Genomic DNA, 14,797 nt, shown 5'->3' with positions numbered 1-14,797 from the left:
CACACACACACACACACACACACACACACACACACACACACACACACTGGAGTATTACTCAGCCATGAAAAGAATGAATCTTGCCATTTGCAGCAACAAGGATGGATCTAGAGGGTATAATTCTAAGTGAAATAAATCAGAGAAAGACAAATACCGTATGATTTTACTCATATGTGGAGTTTACAAAACTAACAAAAAAAAGAGACCAACAACAACAACAACAAAAAACCAGACTCTTAACTATAGAGAATAAACTGATGGTTACCAAAGCGGAGGTGGGTGGGGAATGGGTGAAACAGGTGATGGGGATTAAGGAGGGCACTTGTCGTGATGAGCACCGGGTATTTTATGGAGGTGTTGAATCACTGTATTACACACCTGAAACTAATGTAACACTATATGTTAACTGTACTGGAATTAAGAATACAATATAAGGGGCACCTGGGTGGCTCAGTCTGTTAAGCATCCCACTCTTGATCTCAGCTCAGGTCTTGATCTCAGTGTCCTGGGATTGAACCCTTGGCGTGGAGCCTACTTTAAAAAAAAACCCAACAAGGGCGCCTGGGTGGCTCAGTTGGTTAAGCGACTGCCTTCAGCTCGGGTCATGATCCTGGAGTCCCGGGATCAAGTCCCGCGTCGGGCTCCCTGCTCAGCGGGGAGTCTGCTTCTCCCTCTGACCCTCTTCCCTCTTGTGCTCTCTATCTCTCATTCTCTCTCTCTCAAATAAATAAATAAAATCTTTAAAAAAAAATAAAAAATAAAAATAAAATAAAAAAAACCCCAACAAAACAAACCAGTAAAGATCCATCATCAGGGCACCTGGGGGGCTCAGTCGGTTAAGCATCCTCCTCTTGAGTTCTCTGCTCATAATCTTAGAGTCCTCATAACCTTGAGCCCTGCATCAGGCTCCCTGTGCTCAGCAGGGAGTCTGCTTGAGATTCTCTCTCTCTCTCTCCTTCTGCCCCTCCCCCCTCAAATAAATAAATTAATTTTAAAAAAAGGTTAAATGTATTTTGACTATGGCATTTTTTCATTTAATAAGTAAGTGATAAGTAAATCATTTCTGTGACCTATACATATAAGATATAAAGCTGGTTCTAAATGTTTAATCTCTAAACCTACATTTTTATTTTTATTTACTTGTTTACTTATTTTTTGAGAGAGAGAGTGGAGGGACCAGCAGGGGGGAAGAGAGAGAATCTCAAGCAGGCTCCACGTTCAGTGTAGAGCCCAGTGTGGGGCTCAGTCTCACAACCCTGAGATCATGACCTGAGCCGAAGTCAACATTCAGACACTTAACTGATTGAGCCACCCAGGTGCCCCTCTAGGCCTGCATTTTAATGTGATGTTAATATTTTAGTCCTTTTATAAATCTCAATTTTATTCCTCTTTAAATTTCAGTTGCATCGGGGCGCCTGGGTGGCTCAGTCGTTAAGCGTCTGCCTTCGGCTCAGGTCATGGTCCCAGGGTCCTGGGATCGAGCCCCGCGTCAGGCTCCCTGCTCAGCGGGAAGCCTGCTTCTCCCTCTCCCACTCCCCCTGCTTCTCCCTCTCCCACTCTCTCTTTTGCTGTGTCTCTCTCCATCAAATAAATAAAAAAATCTTTAAAAAAAATAAAAAATAAATTTCAGTTGCATCTTCTTCGTGGGCATTTAATAAAATAGAACATTATTAAGTGAATGTTTTGAGTTTTCTTTTCTAATTTAAACAGCTTTTCGGGACACCTGGGTGGCTCAGTCGGTTAAGCGGCTGCCTTCCGTCCGGGTCATGATCCCAGGTTTCTGGGATCGAGTCCCACATCGGACTCCTTGCTCAGCAGGGAGCCTGCTTCTCCCTCTCTCTCCCTTTGCTTGTGCTCTCTCTGTCAAATAAATAAAATCTTAAAAAAAAAAAAGCTTTTCAATTCAGAACATAATACACTTGTGTACTTTTTATATTGTACATGCTTTATAGTTAATAATGTTTTCTAATTTTTTGAAAGAAGCGTTTTAATAAAAGATTCTAAACATAATTTACATTTCATCCAACTATGTATAAAGGGCTTATAAATACTGTCAGTTGTATGTATTTTACTGGGAAGTGGTTTAAATGATTGTTGAAATGATAAGGGATTTTTATCGTTTCATTCTTTTCCCACAGTGGAAAGGTTTTATTATTTCTAAGTGATTCATGACTTATCATTTGCCTCTTTCATTCCAAATAGGCTTCCCAGCCAACACCGAAGCTGAGAGACACACTACATTTTATTCTTTGCCATCTTCATTGGAACGAACACCCACCAAAATGACAACATCCCAGAAAGTTACCTTTTGTTCTCATGGCAATTCAGCTTTTCAGCCAATAGCATCGAGCTGCAAAATTGTGCCACAAAGTCAGGTTCCTAATCCTGAGTCACCCGGAAAATCCTTCCAACCCATCACCATGAGCTGCAAGATTGTTTCAGGTATACAGATGATGTGTGTCAAGTTGATGTGTATAAAAATTGTTGTAATGGCAAAAGAAAGTATTATGGCTTTTCTTAAGTTCTTTTAAGTGGGATTTTTGTTTATTTAACAAGTAATCACTATTGATTAGCAAAGCTGTCAACAAGTCATTTCATATGCAAATAGTTTTTGAATAAGGAAAGAAATGAAATTCAAAGCAGTCAGGTTTTCATCTCCAAGAAGTGGTGCAGGTAAAATGTTTACTAGGGTGTATGGTTGAAACTAAGGTAAGAATTAAGTTTTTGAATTATATATGGAAACCAGAGTGGCTAGTAATAAAAAAAACTTAGAGGCAGGCCTTTTGGTGTGGAGTTAAAGCTTGAAAGGTAGTAATTGGTTTGGGGTTGAAATGTCTTTTATACTAACCACACTGAAAATTAGTCATTCCTGTTATCAGTAGGTAGTTTTGAGCCTTCATTTTCACTGAGACTGAATTGTCTACTGTCCCATGACAGTTTCACATTTATGTTAGGTAGACTTCTGGTAGGAATATACTTTATGGTGTAGGTTGCATCACTTCAGAAAAGGCTTGAAAGAGTCAGTAGAAGTATTTAGGCAGTGGGAAGCCTCTATATATGAAGTTGGAGAAAAGGAGTCTTCAGTGCTAAAAATAGACAACGAAGCAGAAATATGATCCAAGTCTTTGAAATTGATGAAAGATGAGGAATGTGTAATTTTACCTCCCAGTTAGAAGCATTTTGGAACTCGCCGTTCCAGAGGCGGAATAGGCTGAACATACAAATTGTTTAGAAGTTTAGAGAAATTCATGGATGACAAATTTGATCCATTAAAAACCATTGAGGATGTTGGATGATACATGGGTAATTGTTGAGAGTGTTCTGTGGGAACAGGAATCTCTGGATTGTAGCTGTGACTTAGTATTGACAGACTTTTGTTTTGGGTGGGTGAATTTCATGTTTTCCTGTAGGAAATTAATTGTAAATCAAGACTCCTGGTTTGTAAGTCTAGCTGTTCACTTACTAATTCTCTGTAATTTTAGTGTCTTTGAGTATAAACATTATTATAACAATTTGCCCAAGTTGTGAAGAGTTTGATTATCTAGGGATTTAGGAGTTCTGTGCTGTTATGTAAAGCTCTGCTTTTTTATTTTATTTTTTTAAGATATTTATTTATTTAATTGACAGAGAGAGAGACAGCGAGAGAGGGAACACAAGCAGGGGGAGTGGGAGAGGGAGAAGCAGGCTTCCCGCTGAGCAGGGAGCCTGATGCGGGGCTCCATCCCAGGACCCTGGGATCATGACCTGAGCCAGAGGCAGTCGCCCAACCAACTGAGCCACCCAGGTGCCCCAAAGCTCAGCTTTTTGAACTTTAATGTGCCCATGGGATGGGTGTATGTAGGGGGAATCTTGTTAAAGTACAGATTTATATTTAGCAGGTCTGCAGTAGCACCTCAGAATCTGTTTCTTAAAAGCTCCCTGCTGATGCTGTTGTAAGGATGAGTCCCGGCCTCAGCTATACCACTGTTGTTGCTCAGTACCTGAAACAGAGTCCCATTCTCTTTTCCCCATTTGTCACCTTTGTTCTCCATTATCATTAGCATTTTCTTAGATGGGTTGAGTAGATGTCTTTTGTTTAGTTTGTTTCTCTTTTTTATTAATAAAGGTTCCCCCATATCAACTCCAAGTCCATCACCGCTGCCTCGAACCCCAACTTCCACTCCAGTCCATGTGAAGCAAGGCACTGCCAGTTCTGTCGTTAATAACCCTTATGTTATCCTGGATAAGCCAGGGCAGGTTATTGGAGCCACCACTCCCACTACAGGTATGTATGTGATCAATATTTGTGTGATCCGAAAGGCTTGATCTTTTGTAAAGGCGACATCCTAGTGTGACTGAGTAGCCATATAATGGGAGGATGAAGTCTTCATCTGTAAACAAGAGGAGGGCTCTAGAACAGTAAATCCAGTGCTGTTTCTCTGAGAGAAGATGTACTTTATGTAAAAGTTCTATTTTTTAGGAATTTACTTAAATTTTCTTTTTAATTTCTAAAGATTAAAAGTGAGCCATAATTAATTTTCAAAAAAAAAAAAAGCTGATTTTATATTCATTTGGAAGACATTCTTTTTGGGCCTGCAAGCAGTGTGGTTATTTTCCAAATTAAGCTTCAGAACAAGAATACCTTTGTGGCCCACATGTTTCTCACCAAATAAAAAAATGATCTTTACTTTTCTGTGAATAAGGTAAATTTTGTGTGTGGGAGAGAAATTGAACTCTGCAGTTAAATAAAGGGACCTCTGATAGGAAATTTAAGAACTGGATTTATTGTGTTTGTCATCATAATTTCCTATAACTACAGAGTGCTTTTCAGGTTTTTTCTGAGTATTTTCACAAACATTATGTATTTGTTTCATTTAAACTGTGAACACATGCTTCTAAGTGTAAACTTTTCTGTAGCTCTCACTTCTAATTAAGAGAAATAGTGAAAAGAGAAGTGACTATAAGGTAGTAAGACTGATTTTTTTTTTTTAAACATAATTGATTTTAACACATGAATGTATGCTGGATCTTTCCAAGTAGCTTTTTGGAAAAGTTAGGTCCTTTAACAGTGATTATAATTGTGGAACTCCTTTAAAAACTGCTTTCAGAAATTACTTAATAGCCTTTTGAATATATTTAGGGATGTCAAATAGGTATCCTTTGAGGATGGTTAGTTTTAGGAATTAGCCAGTCTTTGCAGGCAAGTTTGATAAATGGAGCAGGTGATCAAATACCATTTTTGGTCTTGACTATAGGTAGTGGGACTTGTTTTTATCAAACCCTAAAGGCAGTTATACACATGGAGTATAAATTGCTTAATGTCAGCATCACTTTGGAATAGGTACGACCTCCTGGTGAAACTATTTTGAAGGAACTAGAATTCACTTAGAGTCATACATGTGGTTCATCATTACGTAACCAATACCCTTATGTTCTGGTATTTGTCTCTCTATACAGGTATCAGAGTGTGTAATATCTACATACTTCTGCATGTCCTCACTATCTTCTTGTCTATTTTTAGGTTAGTGAGGTGGTCAGCTTCATAGGAGGAATCCTTAAGTATATTTTCTATAATAATTTCATGGTTGTGAGTTTTCAACACTTTAAAAATGAAAAATGGTGGGGGAAAGGGGGAGGATGGTGGAAAATGCTTTAAAGTTCCATTTTGTAAATTTTACTTTGTACTTTATTTTAAAATCTGCCTTGCTTATCAGGAAGTCCTACAAACAAGCTCTCTACTGCCTCCCAGGCATCCCAAGGAACAGGTTCCCCTATTCCTAAAATTCATGGAAGTAGTTTTGTAACATCTGCTGTCAAGGTAACACCCTTATTGCATTATTGCACTTTTCTAATTTGTAAAGACAGTAAGTTCAAGCCCAGCAAGAATTTTTCGGTTGATGCAAATGCAAATTTCATTAAGTAGAATCCTCAAGCTAATAATAAGTATCTTGAAGATCATCTACTCCAGGCCCACCTATCTTACTCTTGATCTTTTCCTCGTGTGGAAAATGTTTCTCAGCACTTCCATCAATTGGACAGTCAGTATCTATTTGAAAATTTACTATGATGAGGCAGCTATTTTTAGGAGTGGGTGGGTGGTCAGCTTTGTTACAGATTTTTCTTTATAAAAATATTCATCTGGCAGCATACTTCTTTTCTTCCTATATTTGTACCAATAAGGAGTAAATATATATTTTTTCTATTTGTCAGCCATGTAGTTACTTGAAAATAATTCTTTCCACAATTTTTCTTTCTTTTTTTCTTTTTCTTTTTTTCCTTCAGGGTAAGAAAACCTTTAAAATTAGAACTTCAAATATGATCTGACTTGTTCAGCTAAGAGTGCTAGGTATCTGCTCACTGTTTGGCAAAGACAGCCCCTGCTGTTTTGGTTGGTTACTTGTCATTGTCATGACTGCCTAGAACGTTTGAGGTATAAACTCGTGTGTGAGAACTGAGAATTCAGAGATCCTCTCCTACATGACGAGTGCTAACACATTTCTTATATATAGGTACTTAACGGTGATAATATTGAATAGCTTTCTGGTCCAACACGAGGTTTTTCTCTGAGTTCAGTACTTCCTGTGTTACATGAATGCCTAAATTGTAGTAATTGCCTTGAAGGTCTTAATTCTCTGCCAGGCTGTTTTTAATGTTTATTGATCTTTTCCTTACATGGTTAAGCAGTATTAATTTTGTTACTTGTCCCTAATTTATGGCTAATTGCCTCTGAGAGTTACATTTTATATTTAAGAGAGACAAATGCCAGTAATTTTGATTGTTGACCTTTGTTGGTTTTGGATTTATTAAGTTCTTTTTATTGTTTTGTTTTTTAAATCCTTATTGAAAGTATTTTCCTGTGTATTGGGTATTTATTTGGAGTAAAGATAACAAATCAGGTTGTATGAATACTATTGAAAGGATGTATATACCGAAACGCTCTAGCTGTTTCATTTATTTATTTAGTGCCTAGGCTCTAGGGATAGAGAAGAAATAAAATACAGTGCCAGGCCTTTAGTGGCTTACCATTAGGCAGGGGACTAGACATGCAAACCTGTGAGCCAACCAAATGTTAGAGGTGTATAATAGTCTTCCCAGCATACACCGGGGCACAGATGACTAGGTTCTTGCCAGGTCATAGCCTTTCCTTGCATTTGGTTTCTAAAACAATAATTAAAATGTGAGTGTGGGGCCTTGGAAGACCCCAGAGAGTTTTGAGTTTTTGGGTTTTTTTGTTTTTTGATTATGTTGGTAGAGAATGTCACAGGTTTATACTAAATATAAGGACAGTTATATTATATTATATATATATTATAAATATAAGGACTATCTGAAGTCAGTTATTTTATCCTAATTGTACAATGTGTATTTTTACATATGCAGCAAGAGGATTCTTTGTTTGCATCTATGCCACCTCTTTGTCCTATTGGGAGTCACCCTAAGGTTCAAAGTCCCAAACCTATAACTGGAGGACTTGGAGCTTTCACAAAAGTGAGTATTTATTAGGGCATTATCCCACAAGGCAAAATGGTTTTGTTACATAATTGTTTCTGTGGCATGTTGGAGTTGATTGACACTACCCCACAACATGTAACTTTTTAGTATGTCATAATTCTAAGACCAGATCCTACTTCTGTGACAGGGCAGCTCTTGGTATCGAGCAAGATGATAACTCCTGAGAGCACAAACTGTGTGTGTGTTTCTTTCTGCTGCCATTTGCCACCAAAATCTAGAACAAATGGACTAGGTCGAGTTTGCAGAAACACAGGATCAAATCCAGATCCCACTTTTGGTCCCTTTGATAGCTGTTATGGGCTGTATTTAAGCAGTATTTCTACCCTTCTGGTGGAGTCATTTTTTATAGATCAGGCTCCATTAATTCCTGAAAGCAGAATAGATTCAGATATTAGTGGCTTTTTTCATGGGATGATTATTCAGCATCATTATCATGTTTGTTGCCAGGTAATCATCAAACAGGAACCTGGTGAAGCCTCTCACGTGCCGACAACTGGAGCTACCAGCCAGTCACCGCTCCCTCAGTATGTGACAGTGAAAGGGGGTCACATGATAGCTGTGTCCCCTCAAAAACAGGTCCTAACTGCTGGAGAAGGGACTTCCCAGTCACCAAAGATTCAGCCCTCCAAGGTTTGTGTTGGGTAGCGTTGGGGAGGTTAATATGTCAATGAACGTTATTTGCCTAAGGAACCCGCAGATGCTGAATTCAGATGACAGGGTTGCTGATCCCAGAAAATCCTGTAGATGGAAGCCCTGTTGGAAAAGCAAGTTAGTCAATGTTAAACACATCTGCTCTTGCAGTACTCATTGACAAGAGCAGGGCCTGTGTTACAGAGGGTCCAGGAACAGTCGAAGAGGCAAGGGGATGCTGTGTTATCTCTCTGACAGTGAAGATGATAGACTTCACAGACACAACTTCCAGTTGATTCAAGTGTAAAACGGGTAGATGACAGGACCAACGTCTGATGTTTTATTTATTTCTGGTAGGTGAGTGCTGTAGTTTATACTTCTGATGTGTCCAGGCCGTGTCATCTGTTTACTGATTCTTGACTCATTAGAGAATTTATTTGCTTTATAATTTGGAAGTGTGGGGAACTAATATATCAAGAAAACTGTAAAATGGCATATAGGTCCATGTTTTCCTGCATAGGTTGTGCTTACGAGAGCCTGTGTCCTGTTAGCATTTACACACCATCAGTAATCCTCACGTATCCAACCTTGCAGCGTGGATACTCTCAACCCCATTTTACAAACGAGGAAACTGTCCTCTGAGGGGTCAGGCAACTTCCTTGAGCGCATTTAGCTAATAAGTGACACAGGATTTGAACTGAGGTCTGCTGACTCCAAAATCTTCCATTGCAGAGCTAATTAAAATTTGTGAGCTATTGTCTGGAACCTAAGCATACTTTTAGAACATACAGAGTTGAATTATCTTTTTGGGGGGCAGAAATATTCTAAAGCCATCAAGAATATTATGTGAGGTGTTTGTTTTTCAACTTGAAAGCCAGCCTACCTAGAGTTAGATGAATTGCTTTGAGAGGAATACTTTAATATAGAAAAATAGTTTTAGGTATTTTGGTTTAGGCTAGATAGCTGCACATGATTATAACAAAAATTCATATGTTATAGTTCTAAAACCTGTATGGTTCTAAAATCTGTAAGAGTCCACTAACCACTTTCCCAAACTTAACCTGGTCATGACTCATCTGATGATTAAAAATATATAGATACTGAGACCCCCATCTCAAACTTTTCTGATTCAGAATCTTATGGGGGCCCTGGGAATCTGGATTTTTATCAAGCTCTCCTCCTGACTCATGTGATTTGGCAGATTTAGGAACCACTAAGCTATAGCATCAGATTTGACTTTGGGGCTTCCCTGCCCTGAATCATTAAGACAGGTACCCCCAACTGCTTCCAAATGCCCTCACTATTGTTTTGGCTTTACGAGTAAGCCTTTGTCAAAGTCCTTTCATGAATCAGTTATTGTTATCTGGACTTCCTACTCAGACACATCGTAATTCTTTAGAATCTATTTTGCTTCACCAAAGAAAGACACATGGACTCGCTGAGTTAGGTTTTTGAGTCAATATAGCCTTGCTGTTTATGCCCAGAATCTCTGGACAAGTTAGTTTCACTTTTTTACACTTTGCATTTTGCAAATCCACTCCTCCGTAATACTGAACAACTGTATTGGCTTTCTTGTCACATTGCCACCTACCTAATGGCATTTTCGGACTAAGAAAAATTGGATGGTTTTGTGCTAGAATGCCCTGAATAAAGTTTAAGAGCACTTGAAAAGAAAAGCCACAGAAGAGGGTGAAAGAATATACAGAAGCAGAAGAGCATGAGAAAAGACATTTCCTGTTTATCCAGGAAATTTAGTACATGCTTTGGACTCCAGATAAGGAGCTGTCTGCAAGTACAGACTGTCCCTGGTTATTGCCGAAGTGCATTCCTAGAAACTATGCCAGAAAACAGAAGGGTGAACAAAACGATACTGTTTTACCTTCCATTCAACTTTGGCTTATCTTTTTTCATGAAAGTAAAGAGGGGTGCTTTTGCCATAAAACGGGACATCTGAGCACTTAGTGGGTTCATGTGGGAAGGAAGCAGTGTGGCATAGTAAAAAGAGTGTGAGCTTTGGAATGAGAGCCTGTTACAGATCTCAGCCACTCATTACTTGTGTGACCTGGGTGAGTTGGTCTTTCTGAACCTTGTGATTTTCCATCTAGTAAAAGGGAATAATACCCTCTGTCTTTCAGAGCTGTAGGAGAATTAGAAACCATTGTATGGAAAGGACTTAGCACAGAGCAAGTACTCAATAAATAACAGTTAATGTTACATGACTAAGGACAGATCCTGTGTAAATATACAGGAGTACCATGATCTATTTTCTCATTGAGTATTGTAATTAGCTATATTTTTCAGTGTCTGGAGGAAAAATTACACACATAGAATCCTCACTTTCTGGTGGTTAAAGTAAATTCTGACTTGCAAAAGTCTGTACAGAGCACAAACAAAAACAATGAATCAAAGCATGAGTCAAAGGGAAATATTTATAACAATAGAAAACAAAGGGTGTCTGTTTTGTGAAGCTAGAAGGAAATTAGGAATGCAGAGAGAAGTGCTGTGGAATGGGAAGAGTTCAGGTTCTGGGCTAAAATATTGTCTTGTTAAAAAAAGAAAAACTAATTTGCGGTTGTAGTGTCCTACTTAGGAGTCTTCTTTTTGATGTCAATAGCCAGCTGTGCGTAGGATTTTCCCCAGTAGGATGCCAGGCTTCCTCATTCTCCCTTTTTTCAAACAGAGGAGGTGGGGGTTAATCTTGTGAGTGGTACGCTCTACTGATGAGCTCTGCTAATAAGAACTGCCCTCCTGTGGCCAACTTGGGATACCACATTTTATTTAGTTCTTGGAGAGATTAAGTATGTCATATTCTGGAAATTTTGAAGCAGTTGAGTGAGGATAGAGGTTGGTACAAGGTGGAAAAAGCAAGTTAACATGGATGGAATTTCAGAAAAGAGAACAGGTCCAATCCATATGTATTTTCCTTTAAGATTTTTTGCTTTCTTTGTTGGCTTAGGAACATGAAAATAAATTATGTAATTTAGCTTATGCAGTAAATAATGTTAAGTTTGGTATATTTAGGAAACGTGAAGACTCTTGTCTCAGAAAAAAGTTTGACTACTATAATAGAGAAATCCAAAGCCCAGAAAGCTTAAATAAGTTTTTTTCTTACACATAAAAGACCAGTAGGCAGTTATAGTATGTTGGCTTCACAATCATCAAGAATCTAGACTCCTATCTTGTTGCTCTGCCATTCTCAAAATTTAGTTCTCAGCTTGTGGACTGCAGTAGCCATTTCATTTCATGCCACCCCGATGTTCGCATTTCTAGCCAGCAGGAAGAGGAAAGAGGGTGTGGGGAGGCATAACCCAAAAGTTGCACTCGTCACTTCTCTTCCTATCCTTTTAGCCAGATATGAGATGACCAACGCTAGGCTGGGAAATGTTCTGTGTGGCCATGTCCCTAGCTGAAAACTGGAGGCTCTCTTACCATGAGAGAGAAAACAAAGAATGGATATCAGGGTTCAAATGGCACTTTCTGCCGTTACCCAGAGGTTTTTTTTTTTTTTTTTTTTTTTTTTTTTTGGTGTTTTTAGTGACTGAAACCAAACTAAAACTGCAGCTTCTGGAAGAACCACTTGTTCTTGCCGGTCTTGTACCTCTCCTCGAACTTGACCTTAGCCTCTCGTTGGGCCTTTGGTTTAAGAGCAGGGTCTCTGAAGACATCCTTGTTGACAACAGTCTTGTCCAAGGGGATATCCACAGAGTACCTTGTGGGCATGAGGTGATTGTAATTATAAACTTTCACAGAAGACTTGATCTTTGACCTCTTGGTGATTTTCTTCTTGCCCATGGCAGCTGTCACTTTGCATGGATAGCGGTCAATTCCAGCCACCAGAGCATGGCTGTAGGGACGGTCTGAGGTGCCATCATCAATGTTCTTCACGATGACCGCTTTGCATCCGGAGTAGCGTCCGGCCAGGACCAGCACCACCTTCCCGGGTTTCATGAACTTGCCCATCTCGACACCAGCCACTTGAGCCTACAGCAGAAAGCACCCAGAGTTTTTCTACATTAAATCTTTTTTCCATAAATACATAGAAGAGTTTTGTTTGTTTTGAGAGAGGGAAAAAGAGAGAGAGCAGGGGGAGGGGCAGAGGGAGAGGGAGAGAGAGACTCTTAAGTAGGCTCCACACCCAGCAGGGAGCCTGATGCAGGGCAAAGTTCTTGACTAAAAAGAGTTTTTCAACCTCCACATCTGGGGGGGGGCGGTGACTGTGCCCAGCTCTGTGGCCACAGCAACACTCTATGTTGCCTGCAGAATAAGGCTCATACAGTCAAAATAGAGAGATTTGGATCATCCTAAGGGATTGTTTTAACCAAGCCAGGAGAGGGGGAGGATTTCTTTTCCATTCTAAGTTAACTTGCTTTTTTCACCATTGGTTCTTTGAGTCTTTTTTTCCTTCTTTCTTTCCCTCCTTCCTTAAACTTACATAAAAGTAGAGACACTATTATAATGAATCCTATATGCCCATTACTCAGTTTCAATAATTATCAGCATTTTGCTAATCTTATTTCTCTTCCTAGAATATTTTAAAGCAGATACCAGATGTTACATATTTTAATTTCTATTTGACTAAATGAATCTAGGATTTACAATGAAGGTCCTCTGCCCTAGTCAACCATGGATCCACTTGGCGCTTTCTATCCTTTGAGTCTCCGTGTAGCCTCATAGATTACTGTTCTTCGGTTGATAATAACAAGTGTCGTGGGCAGCCGCAGCTGTCATTTACTGCGTACATCATATCTTAGGAGATGAGTATTATCCATATTTTATATATGAGGTGTCAAAGGGTAAAGCTCAGAAACATTAAATAACTTATCTAGCTACTAACTAGTGGAACAAAACTGGGAAACCAAGTCTGACTGCTTATAAAATCCTGCACTCTTTCTTCTGTAGTACACTGTGGTTTATAACAGTTGATTAGGGGACCATTTTCATTATATTAGCCACAGTGTCCAAGCACATGGCAAGTGTATTTTACCATATTTACATTCTTTGAAAAAAAACCATGTATGATTTAGTAATTATTTAACTTAAAAGTTCCATTTATCAGTTGCATATGGTTTATCATTTTGTTCTACTTGTTAGGTAATCCTATTATTATTGGTAATCCTATTATTTTTAATTTAGAAAGATTCTAAAGTAAAATACAGAGAAGAATATAATCAGTGCCCATATATCCTCCACCCAAAATTGACATGTTCGTATTGATTTCATCTCATATTTTCCCCAAATGAAACATGACAGAGTTGAAGTCCACTTTGTTTTTCCCAAAAGCAACACTATCATGAATTTGGATGTGTAGCTTTCCAGTTCATACTTTTATTGCATAAATCCATAGCCATAAATAACATGTAATGTGTGTTTTGAAGATTTACATAAAAGATATTTATACTCATATATTTCTGCAGCTCCCCTTTCAGTATTTGTACTGTCAGAGTTTGTTGCTCCTGATTTATGTAGTTCTGCTTCATTCATTTTTACTAATGAATGCTATTCCACTGACTGTCCTGTACCACAGTTTATCCATTCCTCTACCTGTAGACATTAAGCATGTTGTTACGTGTTATAGGCATTATGTTTGTTGATAATTTTCTGTAATTATAAATAATGCTACCTTGGCCATTCTGTATATGTTCCCTTGAGCACATGTCTAAGATTTCTGTAGGATATGTTTCTAAAAGAGGAATTGTTACAACATGGGATATGTGAATTTTCAATTTTAGGAGATATGCCAGTACCTCTGGAGTGGCTGTACAAATATACTTTTCTTTAGCAGTAAACAAATGTTCCTATTTCCCCATACCCTCCAGCCACTTCTTGGTGTTATCAGACTTTTAAATTTTTGTCTCCAATCTGATGGGTGAAAAGTACTAATACTTTATCATTTTCACTTTTAGAAGGTAGATCTTTTGGTATTCTTTTAACCTTATAAAAGTCTTTTCATCTAGTTTCTGGTGAGAAGTTCTTTTTATGAAATAACTGAGAAGTGGGAAACACTACCCCAATTTGCCATTAATTAAATTGTTTCTTCTAACTTAACATCCTACTATTGACTTTTAAAAGAGTTCTTAGTATTTTCTTACTTGCAAGAGTTCACTTTAAATTATCATCAGAACCAGATATTTCCAACTTGCATAATCTGGGTTTTGGGGTCTTTTTTTTTTTTAAGATTTTATTTATGAGAGAGAGATTATGAGAGGGGAGAGGATCAGAGGGATAAGCAGACTCCCCGGGGAGCTTGATGTGGGGCTCGATCACAGGACCCTGGGATCATGACCCGAGCTGAAGGCAGACGCCTAACTGACTGAACCACCCAGGCGTTCCCCCCCCCCTTTTTTTAAGATTTACTGATTTATTTTAGAGCATGTGAGAGTGTGCGCGTGTGCACCTGGTAGGGGAGGAGCAGAGGGAGAGAAGCAGACTTCCGACTGGGCACAGAGCCCCATGCAGCCTGCACCCATGACTGTGAGATCATGACCCCCGCCAAAATCAAGAGTCGGACGCTTAACCAATGGAGTCACCCAGGCCCCCCTAGACTTCTTTTTTAACCAAATGTTTCCCTTTAAGGAAAGGAAAAATTAGTATATAGAAAAATACAACTTTTCTTAAAAATCAGTTGGAAGAAGTGTCACATGTTACACTACGTAATGAATGATGTGAATTGTTAGGA

At 38.7% G+C, this 14,797-nt stretch overlaps 2 protein-coding genes across 6 annotated transcripts in view; one reads left to right on the top strand and one right to left on the bottom strand.

Moving 5' to 3' along the window:
- YEATS2 (YEATS domain containing 2) overlaps nucleotides 1–14,797 on the top strand; it is a 107,412-nt gene that overhangs the window by 54,997 nt on the left and 37,618 nt on the right. For all 5 annotated transcript variants that reach the window (XM_073896450.1, XM_073896466.1, XM_073896459.1 and 2 more), the window contains 5 exons: nucleotides 2,203–2,442; nucleotides 4,106–4,264; nucleotides 5,694–5,797; nucleotides 7,360–7,467; nucleotides 7,939–8,121. In XM_073896450.1, coding sequence (XP_073752551.1) covers nucleotides 2,203–2,442; nucleotides 4,106–4,264; nucleotides 5,694–5,797; nucleotides 7,360–7,467; nucleotides 7,939–8,121 — 794 coding nt within the window. The remainder of the gene's footprint in view (nucleotides 1–2,202; nucleotides 2,443–4,105; nucleotides 4,265–5,693; nucleotides 5,798–7,359; nucleotides 7,468–7,938; nucleotides 8,122–14,797) is intronic.
- On the bottom strand, nucleotides 11,647–12,125 carry LOC112828599 (large ribosomal subunit protein eL27-like). Its single transcript, XM_025877799.2, has one exon. The coding sequence runs from the start codon at nucleotides 12,079–12,081 to the stop codon at nucleotides 11,671–11,673; it is 411 nt and encodes a 136-aa protein (XP_025733584.1). The 5' UTR covers nucleotides 12,082–12,125; the 3' UTR covers nucleotides 11,647–11,670.

This window comes from Callorhinus ursinus, unplaced genomic scaffold, assembly GCF_003265705.2.
Source record: "Callorhinus ursinus isolate GAN/ISIS: 27379988/994484 unplaced genomic scaffold, GSC_fseal_2.0 scaffold1, whole genome shotgun sequence".
NCBI classification, from domain to species: domain Eukaryota; kingdom Metazoa; phylum Chordata; class Mammalia; order Carnivora; family Otariidae; genus Callorhinus; species Callorhinus ursinus.
This window is presented reverse-complemented; position numbering and strand designations above follow the sequence as displayed.

Coding starts and splice junctions, on each gene's coding strand:
- LOC112828599 (XM_025877799.2), bottom strand. CDS start 12,081: ATGGGCAAGTTCATGAAACCCGGGAAGGTGGTGCTGGTCCTGGCCGGA.